This window comes from Varanus komodoensis, unplaced genomic scaffold (genome assembly GCF_004798865.1).
Source record: "Varanus komodoensis strain SLA01 unplaced genomic scaffold, ASM479886v1 scaffold23, whole genome shotgun sequence".
NCBI classification, from domain to species: domain Eukaryota; kingdom Metazoa; phylum Chordata; class Lepidosauria; order Squamata; family Varanidae; genus Varanus; species Varanus komodoensis.
The window spans coordinates 18,496,382-18,522,542 of NW_025335627.1; the positions used below are offsets into that span (position 1 = coordinate 18,496,382).

The 26,161-nt window shown below is 40.2% G+C and overlaps 2 protein-coding genes across 9 annotated transcripts; one reads left to right on the top strand and one right to left on the bottom strand.

Annotated features, from left to right (window-relative positions):
- Positions 1-1,032: 1,032 nt before the first annotated feature.
- LIG4 (DNA ligase 4) lies at positions 1,033-8,529 on the bottom strand. Of its 6 annotated transcripts, none has more exons than XM_044431925.1 (3): positions 8,437-8,529; positions 6,569-6,653; positions 1,033-4,805 (listed from the first exon to the last, which is right to left on the bottom strand). In XM_044431925.1, the coding sequence occupies exon 3, from the start codon at positions 4,791-4,793 to the stop codon at positions 2,058-2,060; it is 2,736 nt and encodes a 911-aa protein (XP_044287860.1). In that variant the 5' UTR covers positions 4,794-4,805; positions 6,569-6,653; positions 8,437-8,529; the 3' UTR covers positions 1,033-2,057. The 6 variants fall into 6 exon arrangements, with proteins under 6 accessions (XP_044287860.1, XP_044287858.1, XP_044287859.1 ...); XM_044431923.1 differs by having other exon boundaries at positions 8,362-8,506; XM_044431924.1 differs by having other exon boundaries at positions 8,103-8,506.
- Positions 8,530-8,615: 86 nt separating this feature from the next.
- ABHD13 (abhydrolase domain containing 13) lies at positions 8,616-13,264 on the top strand. Of its 3 annotated transcripts, none has more exons than XM_044431930.1 (2): positions 8,616-8,806; positions 12,079-13,264. In XM_044431930.1, exon 2 carries the CDS (start codon positions 12,114-12,116, stop codon positions 13,125-13,127), a length of 1,014 nt encoding a protein of 337 aa, XP_044287865.1. In that variant the 5' UTR covers positions 8,616-8,806; positions 12,079-12,113; the 3' UTR covers positions 13,128-13,264. The 3 variants fall into 3 exon arrangements, with proteins under 3 accessions (XP_044287865.1, XP_044287863.1, XP_044287866.1); XM_044431928.1 differs by having other exon boundaries at positions 8,616-8,757; XM_044431931.1 differs by having other exon boundaries at positions 8,616-8,753.
- Positions 13,265-26,161: the final 12,897 nt, after the last annotated feature.

The window sequence follows — 26,161 nt, forward strand, 5'->3', positions numbered from 1 at the left end:
CCTCTTAGGGATAAGGTCCGCAGCTTAGGTGTACTCCTCGACCCGGAGCTTTCTTTGGAAGCTCAGGTGACAGCGGTAGCGAGGAACGCCTTCCTTCAGCTTCGGCTGATTAATCAGCTGCGCCCCTACCTGGAATACGACTGCCTGGCGACGGTGACACACGCGCTGGTGACTTCCCGCCTAGACTTCTGTAACGCGCTTTACGTGGGGCTTCCCCTGAAGACAGTCCGAACACTTCAATTGGTGCAAAATAGAGCTGCCAGGTTGCTGACGGGGACGGGGCGTTATGCTCACATGACTCCAGTCCTCCATCAGCTTCACTGGCTTCCCATTGAAGCCCGGGCCCAATTCAAGGTGTTGATTATGACCTACAAAGCCCTAAACGGCTTGGGTCCTGGCTACCTGAACGAGCGCTTACGTCCGTATATGCCCGACCGCCCTTTGAGATCTGCGGGAGAGTCCCTTCTCCGGGAACCCTCCATGAAAGAAATTAGGAGAGTAAGTACCCGGAGGAGGGCTTTCTCTGCGGTGGCGCCCAACCTATGGAATTCACTCCCCAAAGAGGTCCGCCTGGCACCGTCGTTACTGGTTTTTCGGCGCCAGGTAAAGACCTTTTTATTTAAACATCATTTCAATTGTTAAAACATATGATCTGGCCTGGGCAACTTCTTCTTCCTTCTCTTTCTCCTCCTATATTTTTATTTTATACTGATAATTTTAATTTTGTATTTGTAAATCAATGTATTTTTTGTATTGTTATATTTAATGGTAATTTATTATGTACTATTGTATTTCAATGTATTTTATCATGTTGTAAGCCGCCCCGAGGTTTCGGCAAGGGGCGGCATAGAAATGTTATAATAATAATAATAATAATAATAATAATAATAATAATAATAATAATAATAATAAAAATTTAATGTAAGCCGCCTTTGGAAGGCCTCAGCAATTATAGGCAGCCTATAAATATATGTAAGTAAGTAAATAAATAATATTCTCAGGAAGTTCTCCTCAGTTCAAAACAGAAGTAGATTAGTTTAAAAACAGGTTTTATTTGCATAATTCTTTATACTAAAATACAGAATCATTTGTGCATTGTTTTTATCCTTAAATGACACTCAAGCTATTGAAAATCAGTTCAACACTCTCCAGAAATGAATACCTTGGTTCTCTTTTAACATTTAATTCAACTCCTTCACTAGAACAGTCATGTATTCACATGTAAGGATTATAATATGACATTCTCTTTTTAAATTACACAAAATAAACTAGCTACATAAAAATATACAAATTAATACACTAGATCAAAATGTACGACTGAAGCTAAGAAAAATGAAGAATTATCTTCTCAAGTTTATTGGTATAATAAATACAATTAGAATAAGAAATATAACTAAATAGTTTGAATGGTTCTATTTTGATTGTATAAATATGCCTAAAACTCACATGTGTCTAACTGGAGAATAATTTAACATATTTATTATTAGCAATAGCTATGTATCATTTTTTATTGAAAGAAATCCCAAACACCGTGTTTCAGATTGCTTGATGACTACTACAGAATGCTTGTTTTATAATAAAAAAACCATTTCTTAATTTGTTATTCAAGTTAAGTCATCATAAGAAAAACATTAAAAATATGAAACAATCAATTTGATTTTTAATGTATAATGGCTTAATCCACAAACCAGGTAATTCATAGTACTGGGAATGGAGCCCTTGTAGACCCATTTAATTTTAGTAAGCTCAAATTAATTCAGCATCACAGATCCCAGGCTACTTTGTAGATTAGGTTCTAAGAATATGTTAACACATTAACTTGGTAAAACAAGAATTTCTTGTAAAAGGCAACATTATTAGCTAGGTAAAACAAAATTCAACTCTAAGAACAATTCTCATCCTGTTTTTCAACACTGTGAAAGATTTTCTTTCATTCCCAAATATAATTTACTGCCAAACTTCCAAAGAATATGAAAGTATTAAAATGAGTATGAAGAATTCTTTTGAATAAACATATGAAGTTCACAAAATATATCTTTTCCTATCAAATAAATAATTTAAAGTAAATAAAATTTTTCATCTTGTAATTTCCCAGCATCTATAGAATCCCTTATCCACTGATATGACAGAATTTTAAACTTTCTTTTAAACATTTTTCTGGTCGTCTTTATTTTCTTCAAATTATCATGATTGCCAATGATTACATGGGACACACCCTCTTCAAGTTGTGAGACTACTTTCGCTCCATGAAAACGAAGCATCAGTGCTCCAGTTAACAATCTTGTTTGACTGAACTTGGCATCAGAATTGCTCACTTTATCATAAAGGTCCAGGTAAATGATGTGCTGCCTGAACATACTGAATGGAGAGCTTTCCCATGAATAATGTGTTTCTAGGTCAGTCAGCACATCCCAGGAGAGCTCTTCCTCAAAGTTATTAATTCCTGAGAACACTTCCTTTAATTGGGCCATATCAGTATCAACTGTGTAACTATCACCATAAAAATCATACTTGCAGGCAAAGTGTTGTTTTGTTTCTGAAGACATGTGAATCATATAAGCAGGTCGCCATGGCACAAAGCTTTTAGTCTGAAAGCACTGCAAAAGCCACTCTGCTTTTACAACATCATACTTGTTGGATGAAATAATATTTTTTACTCTAACATTCTCAACCCCTGCAACAACACAGTAGGTATCCAGCCCAGGATTTTGTATTATGCTGCCACCATATTCTGCTATTTTACTTTCTAACTCATATTTTGAATATCTTCCTGTCCCAGTCATAACACAAAATTCAATATCTTCAAATATACTAGAAATTTTGTTCACTTTAGAAAGATCAGGGGCTTTGAAATGATCAATTAAGCCTATCTTTTTTTTAACCTTTTGCATAGTTTTACGTTTTTTTTCTTGTGGTTCATCATCAACCATTTCAAAGTGCTTACTTGCTAGCTTCCCAGAAGCTTTACCTCTGAGTTGTTCCAGAAGGTCAAGAGTCATACATTCGTGCCATTCTTTATCTTCTCTTATCTTCTCGATGCGAGGGAAACGTAACGTGCAATCAGTTTTATACATATCACTACTAACAATCTCAGCAGCTTTAATCTGAACAATGACTGAATTGCAAGGTTCGATATAGACTTCAGGTTTCTCAATCCCACACAAGATATTGTAAGGAGGATCCCGTTTACAATATGGTTTCCAATATTTGGCTAATTTCAAGCTGAGATTGTACAGCTCTTTCATTGTGTAACCAGAGCCAACACGACAAATGGAATGGAATACAGATGGCTTTTTACCAGGTAGAGGAGTCTCAGCAACTGCACATAAAAAATGTGACATCATTCCACCACGAAGACCTTTTCCCCAGTAGCCCCCTACAATTAAAAGATCCAGCTCATCCATCAGTCCATTGACATACTCAGGTTTGATCTTTAGCCACCCTTCTCCACGTTTGTCTGGTTTGTAAATTGACATAGGGTCTTTTACCACAATCCCTTCCTCCCTATTATCAATTGCTTCATTTAGAGCATCTACCACTTCTTTCTGTGTGCTAGCCTGCCTTTTAGGAACAATTTGTATTTGACCTGCTATTGGCATAAGAATCTTATTTAGTATTTCATATCTTTTGCTCAGTATCTCATGACCCAGCTTTTGGTCATTAACCATTAGAACATCAAACACACAGAAGCATGTCTGCAATTCAGAATCATCTACCATCCTTTTAATGTCAAATTTGTTTCCCTTCTGCATGAAGGTCTGTGTGATGGGACTGTAGGCCATCATTTCACCATCCACAATGCAGTTTTGAATATTGTTTTTAAAGGCCTTATGAGCAAATGGAGTCAATGAACCTTCAAGAGGAGAAGCTCCAAATTGCGGGGTATAATCATAACCATTTCGGGAAAAATACTTGTAAACATCTCCATCTTTGTGAAGCTGCATTCGTTCACCATCTAATTTAGTTTCTATGTAGAAACTCTGTTTGTTCATTTGTTTTTCTATTTGTTGTATATTGGCAATAGCAGCTAGCATTGGTTTAAAAGGTGAGAATAATGAAATAGAAACATCACTAAGAAACACAGAGGGATTGTGCAACTCTCTGCAAACCTTCTCCAAATCAGTTGTAACACTGTGTAACTCTGCAGCATCAGCATGGAAAATAGAAAATAAAGTCTGCTGACTAATACCAAGTTTCAGATCCTTTAGGATCATCCTGATCAACCATTTTTGTTCAAGTGCTGAGCACTGAGTTATTAACTGAAGAAGACTCTTCTTGATCAGATCCTTCCTTTTAGCGGCATTATTATTTGAAATAGCATCTAAAAGTTGATTTACTTGTTGTATAGTCAGTTGACCTTGCTTGACACATCTTGATTTCAACACAAAATAGGCAATCATAGCAAAGTCTCCAGCATCTCCTCCAACAGGCATCCGATAATGTAACAATTTTAAAGCATCTTTCCCATCTTTTGGTAAATTTAGCAGCTCAATATAGAGCTTTGCAAGCATAGTTTCTTTAATTCCATAAGCCATTCTCTCTCTTTCCAACTGTGGAAGAATAAGCCTCATTGCCGGATAAAAGGAATCTGTCACATCCTTCTCATTTTTATGAAGAGCATCATGAAATTTCCTCCAAGAATCTAAAAAATCCTTGAAATACTTTGTTTTGTCTGGTCGGGATTTGCATGTCTGTATTCGTTCTAATGTTAAGCAGAGATCTGCAAAAGGAACTTGTGATGCCACGGTTAGGGGGGAAGAAGAATGTAAAGCAGGGATGGATGACATCTTCATTATACCTTTTTCCTACAAAAACAAATTAAAGTGATTAAAAATGTATGCCAATCTTTTGTTTCCAGGCAGTTTTTCTTACTGTTTTCTTCTTAATTAGTCCCATGGCTCCATATTTAAAATGCATTAAAATGTTATTTGTATTCTCCTCTGGATGTTTAACCTTTTACCTTGGATTCATCTACATTAAGGTAAACTATACAGTGATGCGGATTTAAAAAAAAACTGCTTTGGAAAATTTATTTAGCACTATTTGCATAAGGAACAGTTTGCATTGGAAAATATTCTATATTCTGGAGCAGGGGCAGGTAACTTGTAGGCTAAACTATCTAAGATGTCACAGCTCCTATGATCCCATGCTAGACCTGATGGGAGCTAGAGGCCAAAACATTTGGAAAGTCACAAATTGCCCATCACATTCCTAAAAAGATCTAATTTAATTTTAATTTGCTTGTATTTAGTGACCCAAGCAACCTAATTTAACTTTTTTTTGTCTCAGATTACAAATATTTGACCTGAAATATTTGAGGGAGGAAATTAAAGAAACACAATGAAAGATACTTGTGTATCAAAAAACAAAGGACAAAAGAAATACCAGGTGCCAGGAAAGAAAATTTTGGTCAATGGATTTGAAAGCATGTTCCCCTTCTTGTTAACCGGTATATTTCATAAATGCTATAAGCTGTATAATCAGCAGTCCACATTAACAGTGCCATGCAATTCGACTGGCCAGAATTCTCTGCACTTGGAAGATTATTAGCATCCAATGGAAGGTGGAATAGAAGGAGCACAGAGATAAGGACTGCCTTGGAGCTCCTGCCCCCTCCAAAACAATTAGGTGGTAGTTTTACCCCTGCACAGAGGGAAGAGGGACTGAGAGACTGGTAAGATACCTTGCATACTGGTGGAGTCCCATTCCTCCTTTCCCTACTCCCCCAGTGCAAGTTCAGTTGTATCTTTGGAGCTGGAGCCAGTGCAAAGGCAAAAGGAAAATGCTCCAAATGTGGAGTGCCAATCTTCCAAATCAGAGTTGGAACCAGAGCTCTAATTTTCCTGTGGCCATCTGAATAATGTCTAGTGGGTGTAAGCCTGCACACTAAGTGATGCAACTGCTTGACAATGTTTGGCCATTTAGGGATAGTACAAAATGCTAACCATGTCTAATGACAAAATTTTAATTGAAACCCCCACTGAAGGGAAAAAAATTCTGAAACATGTTGGGCAAAATAAATACTTTTTTCAGGTACCTCAGAATTGTTTCCCCTTTTTTGCTTTCATGAACAATTAAAGAACATATTCAAATGTTATATAATAAAAATTATTAGATGGTCTAAATTTTACAAAAAGTTACTGGTACTGTTGTCACAGAGTTTAGCAACATAAGGAATTGAGCATAATAAGCTTACAACCACTCAACTATTTGAATATTCCAACACACTTCCACTAAGAGTGCTGGGGCACCTTCTGTTTTATTGTCACTACTTAGGAGTGATACATACATCAACAGCATATGCATTTTCTCACATACTTCCTAGGGATAATCATCTGAAAAATAATGGCAACTTTGACATTCCCAAGTTTCAAAGTTCACTAATGAACTTATGATTTTTTTCTATGGGAAAATACCCCATATTACTGGAACCATATGCAACCTGAATCTATGGTCTTGGGAGGAAATTCCATTGAATTTAATGGGAATATGTCTCAAGTTCAGCATATACAGGAATAACCTACGTGGATGAGTATATAAGCACACGAACTCTGAGATGCACACTTACAAGAGTTATTTTAATGTGGGCAGTAGAGCCTCTCAGCAGAGTTGTTCCAATGATGCAAATATCCCACAAGTAGCTGGGCTACTTACTGCATAAGAATCAAGATACACAATGATCATGTTAGGGATTAGTTAACTGGAAAATAGGCATCCTACTCCAAGACTGATTTGATAATTTCACATACAACAAACAATTCCAAACAGTTATGGCTCAAGGTACAAGTAAAAAGTAACTGGAGACACAACTAAACAAAGTTAATTCATGTGTAGTCACTGATACCAAGCTAATACAAAATAAGGCAAACATTGTTGGCTTTCAAGACAGTTGCTAGTCTTGGAGGTTTTCACTTCAAGAAAACATTCAAGCTCAGGTCACTTACACAAGGACAAAACTGTCATTACTAATGTAATAAAAACTGTATCTGCTGTATGAATTTTCACATCTGTACATTTTTAGTATTAAACAGTTTTAGTAGATGACATTCATATCCCCTGCTGACTATACATACTGCTGAGCACTATTTTTGCGTTTATTTATTATTGCAGGCAATCAGAACCATATGTTCTGGATAGAAAGGCTTAGGGCTGAATGGCAGAACCCCTGGTTCTATGGCATAAAGATTTATCAGCAAAATAAATGAGCACCAACAGATGCAGCCCAAGCACTTAGCTTGTCATACACGGAGGAAGTGAGGTACCAAACCTCTGGTAAGTCTAAGACTAGGAAGCAACAGAGACTGCTATGAACCAGGAGCATACAATGCCAGGATACCGAAGGGCCAGAAAAACTAGGCATCATAAGCAAGAGTTTTAAAAGCGTTTTAAGAAACTAAGCAAAAGAGCATTTGGGTAAAATAATTACTTTATATGTCTTTTGATATAAATCAAGCCATAAGTTTGCTGACCAAAGAATGTGCAAACAGGCAGGTAAGCAACTTAGCAGAAAAGTAGGCTGTTTCTTATGTGAGCAGCTGCATTGTATGTTGCTCCTGCCTGGCTGCTGGGGTGGGGTGGATCAGACCCAGTTCCAGTTCCCCCTCTTGCACTGCCCAGAAACAGGGAAACAACATAATAGTCAGTTCCCCCTGTTGCCAGCATGAGCCCTTGTAAGAGTCAGTGGTTAAAGTGTTGAATTGAAACTTGGGTGCTCCAGGTTCTAGTTCCCACTCAATCATGAAGCTCACTGGGTGACTTTGGGCCAGTCACTGACTCTCAGCCTAACTTATCTCACAGAGTTGTTGTGAGGATAAAATGGAGGTGCCAGAAGATTATGCAGGCCACAAAGGTTCCTTGCCAGGAGAACAGGCAGAATATAATTAATAAACATACTGAACCATGCAGCACAGACAGACAGAAAATGTATGCAATCTGCAAACCCTTTCAATTTCCCTGCCCTTTTTCTCTCAGGGCACAGGAAAAGAATGACACTCCTGTGTCTGTGCCATGTTGTAGAAAGCCGCCCATATAGAATTGGTCATAAAAAAGTACTATCCTAACACAGTCCTTAACACTACTTCTGGTTCAAAAAATGGAATAACCTTTTTATTCTAAAGTTGAAAGTAATCATCGCATCATCCTTCCTTCACTTCTCTCCCCTTCCTCTGCTGTTTCCCCTGCGTCGAATTTTAATTACAAATTCCTCCTGGTCTATGTAAACGTAGGGACATAACAACAAATATCAATCACTTCCCAAGCACAATCATTTCCCGTAGAAATGACAGCAGCACCACTCCGTTCCATGGACGAAGGAAACCGTGAGCGTCCCTCTACAGCAGTCGGCCTCCCTTTCCTACTTACAGGCCGAAGCTAAAGCACTGCTTCCACATTCCCGGATAAATGCCTCAAAGATTTCTATGAAAGAAAAAACAGCACCTCCTCGATATATAGGAAAGGAAAATAAAACCGCCACCGCCGCCCCGATTCACTCTTGGGAAGCTCCTCCTACCAAGCCACGACTTGGCAATAAGAAGCCCTCTGATAGGCTCATGCGGAGTTCCGCTGCGTAACACCCTGTCCTTCACGCTTTGACCTGGAAGCGCTAGCTCCGCGGCTGCTCTACCTTGCCGGAAATGGCTGTTGAGCGTGGAGTTCCTGAGCTGGGAGGAAGGCCAGGCGTGGAACGTCCCGCCTAGGGGAGCGATGAAGCCGCTGTGCCGGGGCTCCGTCAGTGCGAGTGGGGCGCTGGAGGTGTAGGTAGGCGAGCTGGCATGGGAGCCGCGCCATCCCGCCCGTTCGCCCAAAGGTGCGGGGGGCTGCTGGGGCTTTTCAGTTGAACGGCGCCGGTGCGGCAGATCCGTTTATACTGTGGTCATTGTCGAAGCTTAGCGAGGAGCAGCAGCGGTCCACACGCTTCGGACACAGCTCCCTCATGCCTGCATTCACGCTTTATTCGTCCTCGAACAAGGCTAGAAGTTTCCTGGAGATTTATACAGGAGTCATGCTTTCATGCTTTCGTGCTCATGGAATTCGCTCTCCCACGCCTGCCTCTGTGGAAAGGAGGAGCGTGGGACGCTGCCTTATTTGTGGGCAGTACTGTTCCAGCCTAGATCGGTATCGCCAATTCTGCCTGGTATCTCTTCTGGGCTTTAGACGGGGAGTCCTTTACTAGTTCCGATACCTAATATCAGTTTGTCTGGAGCATCTAGGGATTGACACTGTCGAGTGAGCAGTTCAGGGCCTATGTGCTTAGTCTTAGCAAATGTGTTGCTGCTGTGCTTCAGTCAAATGGGAGGAGGGGCCCTGGAAGCACTTTAAGAGGTACATATGCAGTATTTTGTTACCTAACCTGTTAAACCTCTGGGCTGCAGCTGAATGGTGTGTAAGCAGTCGTATCAAAACCCAAACACTGGCAGCACTGTCACCAATTGAAAGCCATAAAGTTTTTCTATAGTAGGTAAAACCCTACATGAATTTTGAGGTGGCATCTGGATTAAGAGAGAGAAACAGCATGATAACAAAAACAGATAATTGTTGCAGTGCACAGTGTCTAATTTAAAGCATTATTTATAATCTGCCTGATGAAGGAACCATATGTAAGGGTCTATAATATAGTGAATCAGTAAATAATTCTTTTGCCACTCTTGTTTTCTCTGGGTGACCTGAGTTTGTTCGATTTTTGTGTATTACTTTTAAGAAGAAAAAAAAGAAACCAAAACTAAGTGTTAAGGAATAACAACTTGTATTTCTTTATTATTGTGCTCCTCATCAAAAAACAGCTTTGTAATTAATAAAGACAGGCCACATTAGGAGAAGGGGACAGTGGAGGGTAAAAAATAATATATAAGCTGGGCTGGTAGAATGGCTGTAGTTCACCTCTCATTTCCTGAAGGGAGGAAATTCATGTTCTGCATGCTTCTGTCTTCCTTACTCCTTCCCACAGGGGCTGATGAGTTAGTGGGGATGAAGTCTTAAACAGAGCAGACCCTGCTCATCTTTGACCCTGCTCCTGCATATATGTTATATGTTGTAACTGCTGCTCTTTAAGAAGCTTTTGATTACTCACAGGACTGAAATACTGCTAATGTACTGGGTAACTAGACATGTAAATAGTTTTCCTTCATAGTCTTCATTGACATCTTCGTCAGTAAACCTAGTAACTTTTTCTAATAGATACAATATAATTTTGTTCCATCTAACAATGTCATGTGAGAAACTATTAGTAGAGCTTTTATCTTAGCTTGAGAATAGTTTTGTTGTCCTATGCAAGGATGGTGAAAGCCAACATTATGTTTCTAGGCCCTGCAGAGGGCTGAAGAATAAATATTTCAACCACCTGGGTGCTGGCATCAAGTATGTAGATTTTTCAGTTACCAGTTGCTTATGATAAATTCGCCTTGAATTTATTAGAATATGTAAAAATCCTTGGTTCAGACACAGTAGCAGGCCACAGTTAGTTGAAAATGGAAGTGAACATTTTCTGTTTCCACATGTCCATGCTGTGGGGAGGCAGGAGTGTCTGAACCTAGCATTTGAAAACTAAGGACAAAAGTCAGCAGAAGCTCAGTTCAAATCTTCAGAAACAGGTGTTTTTAAATATGGTACTAAGTTTTGGATTATGCCATCTTAAAAAAAAAAAAAGCTAAGAGTATTCCTTGCTTGGAAATGGAAATGAGACTGAAGAAATCCTTTTGTCAGGCTGATGATGTACTTCTAGCTCTGTAGCACAGTTTGTGCTTATTTATTTGCAAGTGGTACCTTGGCTCACAAGCTTAATCCATTCCAGGACTCTGGTCATGACCCAAATTGGTTGTGAGCCTAGTCAAATTTCCCCATAAGGTTCAATGTAAATAAGGTTAATCCATTCTGTAACTATTTTTTTATTACAAAAATTTGAAGCAAAGTGACAAAGAACAACAAAGATCGCGGCCATCTCCCCGCCCCCCCAGCGATCATGCGGGGGGGTGGGGGAAGACTGGCTCGATCACAGGAGTGCTGGAGGGGGAGGTGGGTGAAGGCGCTGGCGCCCGGTGGGGGAAGGTGGACGTGGGCACGCTCAGCCAAGGAACACGACCTGCGGCAAAATTTTTATGAAATTTCTGTTTGCAACCCAATTTGGTTGTGAACTGAGGCGTTTGAGAGCCAAGGTACCACTGTATAGGATCATGCCCTTAATATCTATTGGTACTTTTTGGTTGTTCCTGTGTTAATTAATAGACATGGTGACTTGAGAATTGATATTCCAAAAAATAGATCCGTTGAAATTTGTCAGCCTCAGTAAAAGCAAGTGTCCTCTCTTGAGCAGGTAGCTGGCTTTGCCTTAGTGATTTCCACTAAGGTGATGTCAGCATTGGATACAATCCTATATTTCTTGATAGACTAAACACTCTGAGTTACATCCCATGATGTCTTAGACAGCACTTACTGCCCCTATGTATTGTCAAAGGGAGCATAGGTTTATTCAGATTTCCTGATCTTACTTCAGAAACAGCACTCCTAACTCATAGTTGGGTAATTGTGCTCCAGTCTACTGCCCTCATAAACGCACAACCAGCATGGAAAGAACTGCAGTGACTTCCTCTTTGAGGTCAGGAGATCAATTTCAGAAAGGGGATAAAGGCAGGATACAATATATCAGTGCTCTAGCCATCATCCCACACCCTCCAAAGTGTCCCAGTGGACAGCTGTAAAGGGCTGTCTTGCTAAAATGCAGCACAAGAAGAGGTGGGAAGCAGAAATCATCAGCTGAATGCATGCTTGTTCAAGAAATGCATTGACTTGCAAGTAGGAAAGTTGGCTTAAATTTGTTATTTATGTTGCCTTGAACTAAAAGAAGTAGATGCACCCCAAATAGAGAAAAGGACTAGATAGCTACACTTGCCTCTTGTCACACATGCTTATTTACTCGTGACATTTAAATTGATTTAGTGTTAAGTAACTTAAATTGACAATAATGGGGCATACTTAGAAATATGTATAGAATAAGTAAGCGTCTTTCTTTGTTGTGATATGTTGCATTTGTATAAAATGTTTGCTGTATTAAAACAAATTAAGCTTAGGTATATCTTCTTCTTTCAGGATTCATATGGACTAAAGATTCATTGACCACTATAATGGAAAAATCATGGATGCTTTGGACTGTCATTGAAAAATGGCTACTTGCTTTGGTGTCATGGTCCTGGAGTCTCTGCCGTATTTCTCTCTTATCTTTGATAGTAACTTTTCATTTGTATGGAGGTATTATTTTACCTCTGTTAATATTTGTATCTATTGCAGGTATATTATATAAATTTCAGGATGTGTTGCTTTATTTCCCAGAGCAACCTTCTTCATCACGGCTTTATGTTCCTATGCCTACTGGTATCCCACATGAAAATATTTTCATCAGAACCAAAGATGGTGTGTTGCTCAATTTAATACTTCTCCGATTTACAGTGGACAATTCCTCATACTCACCTACTATCATTTACTTTCATGGGAATGCGGGAAACATTGGTCACAGACTGCCAAATGCTTTGTTGATGCTAGTGAACCTGAAAGTAAACTTATTGCTGGTTGATTATAGAGGCTATGGAAAAAGTGAAGGAGAAGCAAGTGAAGATGGCATCTACTTAGATTCTGAGGCTGTTCTAGATTATGTGATGACTAGATCTGATCTTGATAAGACAAAGATTTTTCTCTTTGGCCGTTCCTTAGGAGGGGCAGTTGCTATTCATTTGGCATCTGAAAATTCCCATAGGATTTCTGCCATCATGGTGGAGAACACATTCCTTAGTATTCCACATATGGCTAGCACTCTATTTTCTTTCATCCCAATGAGGTATCTCCCTTTGTGGTGCTATAAAAACAAATTTTTATCTTATAGAAAAATATCTCAGTGTAGAATGCCATCACTTTTCATCTCTGGGCTGTCTGACCAGTTGATTCCCCCAGTTATGATGAAGCAGCTTTATGAACTTTCCCCTGCTCGGACTAAACGGTTGGCAATATTTCCTGATGGAACTCATAATGACACTTGGCAGTGCCAAGGTTACTTCACTGCACTTGAACAGTTCATCAAAGAAGTGATGAAGAGTCACTCTCCTGAAGAAATGGCAAAAATGTCATCAAATGTAACAATAATATGACTATAATTCCAGTCTATCTTTCTGATACAATTGCATTGTACCTGGATTTGTGGAAGTGAAAAAGAATTGCCTTTTTAAAAATGTGTTCTGTCTGTAATAATCTAAAGAGTGCAATTAAACATGGAGAGATCTACTAACTTATGGTTGAGATAATTTTTGCATTGAACTCTGTAGCTGAGCAAAAAACCTTTACTTGTTTTTATAAAGTTAAGTTTTATTTCAATTTCTAACATAAAGGCTAATTAAAACCTGTTCCTAAATCAGGTCTGTCCTAGAAAAGGCATCTCTGGATCCAGAGATGGCTGCCGTTTATAGACCAGTGACCAACATCCCATTTTTGGGCAAGGTGTTGGAACGGGTGGTGGCGGGACAACTCCAGGTACTCTTGGATGAAACTGATTATCTGCACCCATTTCAGTCTGGCTTTAGACCCGGATACGGTACTGAATCTGCCTTGGTCGCCCTGTACGATGACCTGTGCAGGGAGAGAGACAGGGAGTGCGTCCTTGTTGGTTCTCCTGGACCTCTCAGTGGCTTTCAATATCATCGACCGTGGCATCCTCCTGGATAGGCTGGCGGGGTTGGGAGTAGGAGGCACTGTTTGGCAGTGGTTCCACTCCTACCTTGAAGGCTGATTCCAGAAGGTGGTGCTGGGAGACTTTGGCTCTGCGTCATGGCAACTTTGCCATGGAGTACCGCAGGGTTCCATGTTGTCCCCCTTGCTATATAATATCTACATGAAACAGCTGGGAGAGGTCATCAGGAGGTTTGGGCTGCAGAGTCATCAGTATGCTGATGACACCCAGCTCTACCTCTCTTTTTCAACTAACCCAAGTGAGGCAGTGGATGTATTGAACCGGTGCCTGGCTGAAGTAATGGGCTGGATGAGGGCCAATAAACTGAAGCTCAATCCAGATAAGACGGAGGTTCTGTTGGTCGGTGATTTGAGCTCCTGGATAGGTGACTTGGGCCTTGCCCTGGATGGGGTTGCACTCCCTCTAAAGCACAGCTTGGAAGTGCTCCTTGACCTGGAGCTGTTCTTGGAAGCCCAAGTGATGGTGGTGGCTAGGAGCACTTTCCTTCAGCTTCGGCTAATCTATCAGCTGCATCCCGACCTGGAGGAAGGTTGCCTAGCAACAGTAACACGCATTGGTTACTTCCCGTTTGCATTTCTGTAACGTGCTTTACGTGGGGCTGCCCTTGAAGACAGTCCGGATACTTCAGATGGTTCAAAATATAGCTGTCAGGATGCTGTTGGGGACTGGGCGTTATTCTCATATAACCCCAGTCCTCTATCAGCTCCATTGGCTTCCCATCGAAGTCCGGGCTCAGTTCAAGGTGCTGGTTATTAAGCTCTAAACAGCTTGGGACCAGGATACCTTAAGGAACACCTTTTTCCCTATTTGCCCTCCCGCCCCCTGAGATCGGCAACAGAAGCCCTCCTCCAGGAACCCTCTGTGAAAGATGTTAGGAGACAGAGTACCCAGAGAAGGGCCTTCTCCGCGGTGGCACCCCGACTGGAATGCGCTCCCCAGAGAGGTCTCCCTGGCGTCGTCATGTTTTTCAGCGCCAGGTTAAGACCTTTTTATTTAATCAATATTATAATATGTTTTAATATTGAATTTTATTATTGTGTTTTATTAATTTGCAGCCAGAGTGGGTCATCAATTTATGCAGTTAGCCATCCAGAGACGTTAGTAATTGGACGGCATACAAATTTCATAAATAAATAATAAAATAAATGTAATGTTACACTGGTTTTAAGAGAAGGCTAATAATTAAGTAAAGTGTATGTTAGGGTTGGGATGAACCCTTTTGCAATTTTTCCCCCAGAATCCGTGGACTTCCCCTCATGCTTGGCCTGGTCCTGCAAAGTAAGCTGAGCCCAGAAGCAGCCCACAAACACTTGCAGACCCCTGATTACATGATTGGCAACCTTCCCTGTCAGGAGCAGCTGCAGGATGTGAAAGAGGAGAGCTGTGAGCCAGCACCATTCCCAGCAACCAAGCTTCCTCCCTGCTCACGGCTTGTGCAGATGTGGGGCTCAGTTCCTGGTGAGTACCCCACAAACACTGGGTATGCCTTCCAGGAAATCAGACTCTGAGCTGCTGCAAAGTGAACCAGAATCTGGGAAGGTGATACCTGATGAATTTTTCACACAGTGGATTCCTCACACATCCCTAGTGTATGTATTGGCTCCATGGATGGATGTATTGGCTCCATGGAAAACAGACTTTTCAACTGGGTAATGCATGATAAAACCCATGGATTCAATGTGTGACATTGCTGTGTGTTTATTACTAATGGTATTAATTGAAATACACATAACACAGTATGGCATGGTTACAACCACAGTTTCTTACAGCCATGTTCTACAGTCACAAATGGGAAAATATATGTTTAAAGTTGATGTAATAGTTGCTTTAATATTCTTAAAAATAATGAAACAGACACTACTGAGCAGGCTGTGCTTCGCTGTCTTTATACTTGAGATTTAACTTTTAAGACTTGTATGGGTTGTGCCTCTCATAGTCTAAACTGTGTAAACCTTGAGGTGAAAATGCAGCTTTCAGCAGTCCAGTTGAAATACAGGTAGTGCTTGAGTTACCAACAAGTTCTGTTCCTGAGAAAATAGAAATTTGTCTTTAAGTTAAATTTGCATGTAAGTTGGATCATGTATAAGTCAGCCCTCCATTTTTGTATGGGTTAGGGGCACAGGACCCCCGTGAAAGTGGAAAAATGAATCTAGGCTCCCTTGCCCAAATTCACCAGTGCAGCAAGGAAATGCTGGTGAGGTTCCCCTGGTGGGGCAAGAAGGCATGCTTTGGAGCCCTCTCTCTTCTTTCATTTTTTCTCTGCTGATTTTCCACAGTAGTTTTTTTTAATTAATAGACTTTGTGGCAGTTCATAAGGATGGGTTTTTTTGTAATTTGGATGTTTATAAATTGGGGTCTGTACTATTTTATGTTGAAATGGCACTATAATAATGGTGAACACTTGGGAAACATGGAAGGGGGGTTAAGTGTTGTTCATTATATTTGCCTCTGCTTCTCCCATGCAACTCTTATCATTTAATATTATTTAAAGGCTTTCTTGGGGGAAATAACCATGGCTACAAATATTTTTTTCCTCTGTAGATTTTGTGGAAAAGGTGAGTTATTTCCTAAGCATGTAGCTGTCTTATCTAACTTGTGCTGCACAGAATATTTTGGTTTTTGGCTAGACCCCTACTTAAGTTCCACCAAATTTTGAGGGACTTGCTCAAATGCATATTTAGGGTTGAGCTGCAAGAGTGCCAAGGTAAATGATGGCATCAAGGCTATCAAATAATATGAAGTTTAATCTTCGCAAAATGTAAGTATTTGATGGCGGCATGTAGTATCTAATGTTTGTGAGGGGATTCACCTTTCTTTTACAAATAATTTTAAAAAACGGTTTTTTATAAAAATGCCATATCCCTACTTAAGAATCTTATCTCTGCCATATCTTTAAGAACTTTTTAAAGGAAAAAATAAAAGAAACTTCCAAAGTGAAGGAATTTAGTAATGCTAACTTCTTGTTTGGAGAGAATGTAAATGCATGTTTTTTACATAAAGTGGGAGAATTATTACATCTTACATTGCTCATCCACATGGGGATATTTTTGTTCTTTTTTATTTTTCCCCTTTTAGGAGAACTTTCTCAATTTCTCTCCTCACCATCTTCTACTTTTCTGTTAATATGCATTACATTGCATAGAAGTTGCAAAGAATACTATATAAACAGTTCAGTTATTGACCAAGGGCAAAGGCTATCTTTTGTACTTGGATGTTCTACCTTCATCCATTCGGGAACACACCTTTATTCTCAGGTGTTTTCAGTGAAAATAGTATGTTCCCAAGGCTATCTGTACCAGTATGTAAAAGCACACTATGAGGTGTACCATCAGCTATGCCAAATCAGTGCTGCAAAGTATTAGAGAAATGCATGCATGTTATAGTTGCTAACCAGATAAAGATGTTGCAAACTGGTATGTGATCACCTAATTATTTTGAAAGTGATATTTGATATTAGTGTATTTTATTGTTAATATAGTCTCTTTTTCTTACATGTTTTCATGTTTGAGTTTTATACACCCCAGGTATGCTCAGAGCATATCAGATTTTAGAAAATACAAATCTTTGTATGTTTTGTTCATTCTGAAACAACATCCAGCTTTACTTGCGAAAGGGGTGGCACTTTCCAGGAAAGTTTTACGTTGGGAATGGTCTGGATGATTGATTCTTGACAGAATGATTCTTTTGTTCCAATCAGACTGAACTTCATGCTTCCATGGCAATATGTGTACAGAACTCACATGCAAGTCTTGTTTGTTTTTGCCAGAGAATGGTACAGGAACTCTACTGGAAAGACTGGAGTCCAAGGAGTACATTGTCAAATTTATAAAGTTCTTCCATCTCATTTTTGTGTCCCAAACATTAATTCAGAAGGGTATAGGAATGGAATGAAGACTTGGAATGGTCTAGACCGCTATCTCAATGACTTAAAGTTCACATGTACTACTACTGTAGATTTAAAATTGAGGCTGTTCCAATGAAAATTGATATTGATATTTACCAGCACAGAAGTTGGTTAATAATGAGCAGGCTAACTCTGCAAGATGCAGGCTCCTGTTCTTAGCTGAGCAGATTAGAAAAGGCTGCCCCAGCTGGTCTAGGGGGCTCTTGTATTCAAGCAACCAAGGTACCAGAGAGCAAGCAGAGCTGTAGTGGATGAGGAGACAAAGAGGCAAGGAAGTGAGTGCCCTGAAGTACCCAGGAAGTGTCTCTTTTCAAGTTCATCATGTGCTCCTTACAATTGAAGGGGTAAGTGATTACCCTCAGCAGCTGTGTGGGCAGGGAGATAATTCTGGTTCTGGACTACTAGTTGAGTGGACCAGAGAAAATAGTATAGGAGCTAATTTACTCATCTAACCGAGCTCCCAGAGAGCAAACAATCAGAATGGGCAAACAGGAAGTTGGCAGCTGAGTTAGGTGGGGGAGGGCCCTAACTTTTTTCTTTCTTCCTTTTTTTTCCCTTCCTTTCATTTACTGGTAGGCCTCTGTTGTTAACCTTCCAGGAAGACAGGAAAAAGCATGGGCTGTTACAACACAATCAGCAAGGCAGAATCAAAAAGGCAGTAGAACAAAGAGACCAAGAAGACTCCCCAGTGGTGGTGACCTGCAAAATCTGTGCAATGTTTGTTTTCTTGCCCAAGGTCAACGTGGCCTGCACGTGCAACAAGTGAAAGCTAGTAGTCCTGTTGGAAGAAAAGGTGAGAGCATTTTTAGTGGTGAGTGTTAATCCTCAAGGTAATAAGAGGAGAATAAGATTTTTTTTAGACAGTGGTGAAACTGGAACATTTAAGAGTAGTACAGAAGCAAGAAGAGTATCAACAAACTGATACAGAAGAGGAGAATTTTGAGGTAAGGGGAAACAAGGAAACTCTGGAAAAGGGTGACAGGAGCAGAAGAACTGGAAGACACTCTGCATCAGTGGAAGTTATGGAACTATGGAGCCACTTTCAGGTACTTGAGAATGAGAAGAGTGAGAAACCCACTGTGAAGAAACTACATGACACATTGAGTAACTCTGAAAGAGACAAAGGTTAACCAAGTACAGAAAAAAAAGTTTGCAACAACAAAAGGAGAAAAAATACCAAAGTTTGCAACAGTCTGCAGTGAAAGAACTACAAGTCAACCCATGGAACACTGAACAAGAGGCTGGAGGTCAATCAAGGCTAGCAAGAACAAGAAAAGAAGAGTGTTAGTTGTGGGAGACACCTTGGTTTGTGGGATGGAAACACATGTATGGACTTGTCCAGTATGCTGTCACCCTAGAAGACAGCATGATTAGTGCTGCAACCAAAGGACTGTTAAAGCTCAAAAAACCCACTGATATCCCTTCCTTCGTATCCATGTAGGAATAAGAAGCAGAGGCAAGCATTGCTTTGAAGAAATCATGATAGACTTTGAAGGTTTAGGGAGAAAAGTGAAGAACTTTGGAGTCTGAATAGTTTTCTATTCCATCCTTCCAGTACTTGGAAGAGGAAAAGATAGGGGAAGAAAAATGTTCTGGGTGAATGCCTGTCTATGAAGATGGTGCTGACATGAGACATTTGGATTCTTGGATCATGGGCTACAATTCCTAAATGATGGACTGCTGGCAAGGAATGAGTCACCTTAGAAGGGCTGGGAAGACTATGTTTGGCCATAACATGAAAAGGCTTATCAGGAGGCATTAGACTGAGGAAAGAATGGAAAAAAGAGTTATGTACCACAACAGAGAGAGCAGCTCTGATAGTGCCCAATCATAGTCTTTCAAACATATAGGAAGAAAGCACGTGGTCTTCAATGTCTATATACCAATGACTGGAGTATTGGAAACCAACAACACAAACCCAAGCTCTTAATAATGGAGAGCAAATATGACCTGACTGATGTAACGTGAAATGTGGTGGAATGATTCCCATGACTGGAATTCAACAATTGACGAGTATATCTTATTCAAGAAAAACAGAAGGAACAGAAAGGGATGCAGAGTTGCACTATATGTTGAAGATACATATCTCTGCACAGAAATACAGGATGATGAACTTAGTAGCCCCACCAAGAGCATCTGGATTAATATAAATGGAGCAAGGAATGCAAGGAACACAGTGGCTGGAGTTGATAACTGACTACCCAGTCAAGCAGAAGATGAAACTTTTGAAAAACAAATTGCAAATGTTCCAGGGAGGCATGATGTCGTAGTTATGGAGGACTTCAATTTTCCTGCTATCTGTTGGGAGACAGATGCTGCCAAACACAGTCCCTCCAAGCAATTCCTAACGTGTTGCTGATAATTTCCTCCCACAGAAAGTTAAGGAAGGAAGTAGAGGAATGGCTGTCCTTGAGGTGATTCTAACCAATAGGGAAGACCTAGTGGACAAAGAGGAAGTTACAGGAATTCTGGGGGAAAGTGGCCATACTTGAGTTATTGATTCTAAAGGAAGCAAAAACCAAGTGTAGCCAAACACATACCCTGAATTTTGGTAATATTGAATTTAAGAAACTCAAAACAATGATAAGTAAAATCCCATGGCAAGTGACTCTAATGAGAAAAGGAATCCAAGATGGGTGGGAATTTCTAAAAAATGAAACTGTAAAGGCAGAATCCAATTCCAACAAGAAAAAAAGGTAGAAAACAAGAAGCCCATCTGACCACAAAATGCTCACAGATGATGTGAAGACCAAAAAGGACATGCCTAGGAAGTGGAAGGAAGGCCAGACTATAAATGTACAAGGAGTTAGCATGGAATTCCAAGGATTCTGTCAGGAAAGTGGATGAGAAAATGATAATAGATGACAAATAAAATGCAAAGTTGCTCAGTTCCTGCTTTGGCTCTCCCAGAAAAAGATCTATGACCTTCCTGATGAAGGAGCAGTAGAAGCTGAAGGAGCAGGATGGCAGCTTGATAGGCAATTGGTCAAGGATCATTTAATTAGGTTATATGAGTTCAAATTTCCAAGGTGAACTCCATCCTACAGTCATAAAGGAGCTGGCAGGAGAACTCTCAGAATCACTGTCTTTGCCAAAGGTCTAGAGAAGGGGTTATGTTTTCCCTATTTCCAGGTTATTAATGGGGACAAGCAGATACTTCTATATCACGCTGGTCCTATACTGTTTACATTGGCTGCCAATTGAAGTCAAGGCCCCGTTTAAGGTGCTGGAAATGACCTATAAAGCCCTAAATGACTTGGGTCCTGGATACCTGAAGGATACCTTCCCTATGTTCCAGCTCGCCTCAAAGATCTGAGGCAGAGGTCCTTCTCCAGGAGCCCTCTTTGAAGGAAATTAGGAGCTTAGTTACCTGGAGAAGGGTCTTTTCAGTAGTGGCGCCCCAACTTTGGAATATGCTCCCCAGAGAGGTTCGCCTGGTGCCATCACTTTATTCTTTTCAGCATCAGGAGAAAACCTTTTTATTTTCCCAACATTTTAATATTTATTGTTTTTATATTTGATGTTATCATTAATGGGTTGATGCAGTGTGTTGTATGTTTGGTATGTTGCTGTTTTCTGTTTTTTCTTTGTAATCCATCCAGAGACTGTGGTATTAGACGGCATGTAAAAACAATAAATAAATAAATAAATAGACAGACAGACAGACAGACAGACAGACTACACTGATTAGAAGTATCACTTCCAAGTCATATGAAGTGCTATTTCCCCTGTACTTAGCTCTGGTTTGGCTTTCTGGAGTACTGCATTCAGTTCTGGGCACCACAGTTTAAGAAAGATGCAGACAAGCTAGAAAGGGCGCAGAGGAAGGCAACAAGGATGATCCAGGGGCTGGAAAGAAAACTTATCATCAGAAATTGAAATTTTGGGCATGTTTAGCTTTAAGAAGAGAAGACTTAGGGAAGGTATGGTAGCACTCTTCAAGTACTTGAAAGGTCGTCGCACAGATATATGTATAAGTAAACAAATTTATTCATTATGTATTTTTGTTAATGTGACATTCTGCAAATGATAGGTAATTTTATGTCAATCTATTCCCTCTACTTGCAAAGGGATGGGATCCATTTAGCATGTTATACACAGGAATTAAACAAAAAAAGATTGAAATCCTAATCATATATAAAACAAATTGTTTCATTGAGATGTCAAAGTAATTTGGTTTTCCAATGTATGTCAGGGAGCGAGGGATGTGTACAGATAAAAAGCAAGATTAGAAAGTCATACTTACTATTTCATGTGTACAGTGGTACCTTGGCTCACGAACGCTTTGGTTCACGAACAAATTGGGTCATGAACAAAAATTTCTTTAAAATTTTGACTTGGGTTGCGAACTCCACATTGGGTGGCAACCAAGATCCCACCCATCTCCCCACCCCACCCCCGAGTGGGGAGATGGCCACGATTGCAGTTGCTTTCATGCAGGGAAGGCATGCGTGATCACAGGCGTGCTCCTGCAGGAAAGATGGGCGCAATGTAGGCCATTCCCCCCCCCCACAACCAAGGGCTGCAATCATGCTGGGAGCAGAGGGGGGGAGATGGCCAAGATCACACCCATCTCTCCCTTCCCCAGCATACCCTGTTTATGCCCGTCTCTTCCTCCCCCAGTGCACCCGCAATCGCGCCCGTCTCCCTGCAACGCCCCAGCGTGCTGGGATGACAGGCGCCTGCAGGGATGGCTGCATTTGTGCTCGGGGGGGGGGGGGGGGGGGCCGTGTTTTTTGTTGTTGTAAGTTTGCTTCACATTTTTCTGATTTAAAAAATGGTTACAGAACGGATTAACCTTATTTACAATGAACCTTATGGGGGAATTTAACTTGGCTCACAACCAATTTGGGTCACGACCAGAGTCCTGGAATGGATTAAGTTCGTGAGCCAAGGTACCACTGTATTTTGACCTGAGGATTAATGCTATTATAGGCTTACAAAATAAACATGGATATTTTTATTCTAGACTGGTTTTATAATAGAATTCCCTTTCGCATAAATATTGTACATACCAACATCCAATAAATTGATTTAACTGCAATTGCTATTAAGTTCCTTTTCCTGTGTATATGTGCTCTGTGTTTTCTGCATTCACTGATCAAAATCCTGCCAGTTTAAATGGCTAGAATTCAGGCTAAACTCCAGAAAACCAGGAAATTGGAATCTCGGGCTGTTGCTTAAAGAGTATACCCTGATATTGTACAATGTCATGGATTGTGTTGGCTTTCAACTTAGCTTGCGTGCACCCAAAGTGAGATGGAGAGGATGAAGTACCGGAGATCAGCAGATGCCTCACATTGTTCTATGTTGCCTTATGAAGCATCTGAGCCCTGGTGTATTCCTAGAGGGATCCCCCTCTGAACCCATGACTGTACATTGCTTACGTCAGTGACTGGCAGGAGGGGTTGAACAACCCTGTTAATAGCAATCTTCACCATCCTTGTTTAGTTTTGCTTCTGTTTTTCTGGAACTGTGGTAACACTAAACTACATAACACTTCAAATTTTGGTTTTCAAACTGTGCCACAATGAATGGAGCAAGCGGTGGTGGGGAGGTGGAATCCACCACCAATTGAAATTTCTTTCACCAGGCATGCTGCAAGATATCTGGGGTTGCTTTGGGATATTAGATGCTTAGTTCAGGTAGAATTAATTGGGGATAATACTCATTCTCCACCGCATGCACTGCAGGGCCTATAACTGATTGCTTTGGAAACTTATATGCCTTGTGAGGATCAAACAGTTTTGATGTTATAGTGCTCCAATTAAATAGAAGTGATAATTGGAAGGGCTGAGTGCCCGCTAAAGAATGTAAGAAGAGCCATGTGATATCAGACCAGTCTAGTCCATTCTGTTCATACCGAGGCAAACCATCTGTCCCCAAGTTCTCTCATGCAGGATATGATTAACTAGACTGGAGAAACAGAATGATTTCTTACAATCAGCCAAGGGTGTATTTTATTTTCCCATCTGTTCAATCTGGATGCAGAACATGCAACAAAAGATGGATTAAGATTAGAGGAAGAAGGAGTGGAAATTGATGGAAGATACATCAATAATTTAAGTGTAAATACATTTCACTGCAGACAAAGGGCAAGATCCTCCACAGTATTGGGTTCCTGATCACTATGTATGGATGTCCTGATCACTTTGAGGCACACCTTAATGTGGTGAGAGGGTTTGAGATTGTCAAAGACTCTGAGAGCAGGAGGCCAGACTGTCTCACTAGGCTGGTTTCCTAGAAGGTTCGCCCAAGGCTGAATGGTCAAAGCTGAGACACCAGACTAAGCTGTATTTGCCCTCAAGGAGGAATGGTTGCATTAGCAGAAGAGAAAGATCTCTAATGGTAAAGCAGGGAGAGAATCTCCTGAAGAAGGGCTGCTTACAGCAGTGGCTGTTGAAGGTAGCACTGGTAAAGGACAAAGGCAGTGACACTAACTGGTTAGTACTGCACAGAAGAAAGCTATAGCAAACTACTTCTGAATCTTCATACCTAAATCTTGGCTAAACATTTCAGTGCTTGGTGTGAACAAACTAAAGTGGACCACAGTAGGATGTTTCCACTCAGATAATCATGACGTGTTTTACGAGTGCCCTGGAAATGAAAAATTCAGAAGAAATGGAGTGGCTCTAATACTAAGGTAAGATGCAGCACAGGCAGTAAGAAGCTATAACGCAAAATCTGACCAAATAGTATCAGAATTTGTGGAAGACCTATCAACATAGAACCAGCATTTAAACGTTTGCTCCAACAACAGATGCTGAAGAAGAAATTGAAAACTTTCATGCAGGTCAAGAGCAAGGCATGTTGATAATCATAGGTGAATGGAACACAAAACTAGGATACTAGGCAAAATCAAATGTGGTAGCAAAATTTGGCCTAGGTGTGAGAAATGAAACAGGAGAATGATTCTTAGAATTTAGTGAACAACCTGTTTATTGTAAACACATACACAACTGATGGGATGACTATAAATTGACATCATCAAAAGGCCAGTACAGAAATCAGACAAGCTATGTAAGTGGAAACATAAGATGGAGAACCTTTATTCTTGCTGACTGTAATACCCCAAACTCTTAATATCAGAAATCAGGGCCAAGCTAAAAAAGATAATTAACAGAGACATAGTGCCAAAACGCAAGTTAAATTGCATTCCCTAGGAATTTAAAGTTCACATAAAGAATAGATTTGTATTACTCATCTTAATTGTCCATGAGCCAGAAGAACTGTAGCCTGAAAGCAAAGACATTATTAAGGAAGTACACCAGAAGACAATTTCTGTAGCAAAAAAAGAAAAAGCCAAGATGGGTGACAGTTGTAAAGGACAGTTGTAAAGGACAGGCCAGAAGCAAAAGGAAAAGATAACAGAAATAGTCAGAATCCTGAATGCAACTTTTTAGCAACTATCATATAGAACTATTACAGTGACTAGTGCAAAGAAACAGAGGAGAACAACAAAAAAGAAAAACAAGAAACCTCTTCCAGATGATCCAAAAAATCAAAGAGCAATTCAAACCTTGATTAGGAATGCTTAAAAATCAACAAGGGAACATACTAGCTGACCAGGAGAAAAAGAGAAGATGGGACGAATATACAGAAGAACAATACAGGAGAGAGGAAAGGATGACAGACTTTTCGCAGAGAAATGCTACGGGGAAGAGCCTGCAATATTAGAAAGTGAAGGCTTCTTAAAAAGCATTTGGAAAGAACAAAGCATGTGGAGTAGATAGATACGAATAGAACTATTGAAAGCTGCAGAGGCTGAATCAGTTCAAAACCTAACAAGAATATGCCAACAAATATGGAAAACAAAATGATGACCCAAAGGATGGAAATATATTTTCCCATCCCCAGGGAAGTAGATGCAAATATATGCAGCAACCATGGAATCCTTGCAATAATTTCTATAGCAAGCAAAGTGCTGTGATAAAAAAAATATTACCAGAGAGAAATTTCTGATGATCAAGCTGGATGCCTAAAAAGAAGATGCACTTATGATTGCATCACAAATATACATTGGATACCGGAGCATCCTAAATAATTTCAGAAGCTCAGTCTATGCTTTATAGATTACAGCAAAGTCATTGAGTGTATGATCTCTGAAAAGCTATGGATGGCTCTGAAAGAAACGGGTGTGACCCAGCACTTGATTGTCCAGATGCATAACCTGTGCTGTAGTCAAGAAGCTACTGTTAGGACAGAATATGGAGAAACAGAATGGTTTTCCATAGGCAAAGGCATCGGACAAGGATGCATTTTATATCTTTATCTGTTCAATCTGTATGCAGAACATACCATAAGGAAAGCTGGATTAGAATCAGGAGTGAAAATTGGTGGAAGGCGCATTGATAATTTAAGATATGCAGATAATGCCATAGTACTGGCAGAGAGCAGCAGCAATTGAAATAACTGCTGATGAGAGTGAAAGAAGCAAGCATACCGGTAGGACTGCAGCTGAATATTAAGGAAACAAAAATCATGACTGCAGGTGTCATGATTTGAACTGTTAACAGTGAAAAAATTGGAATTGT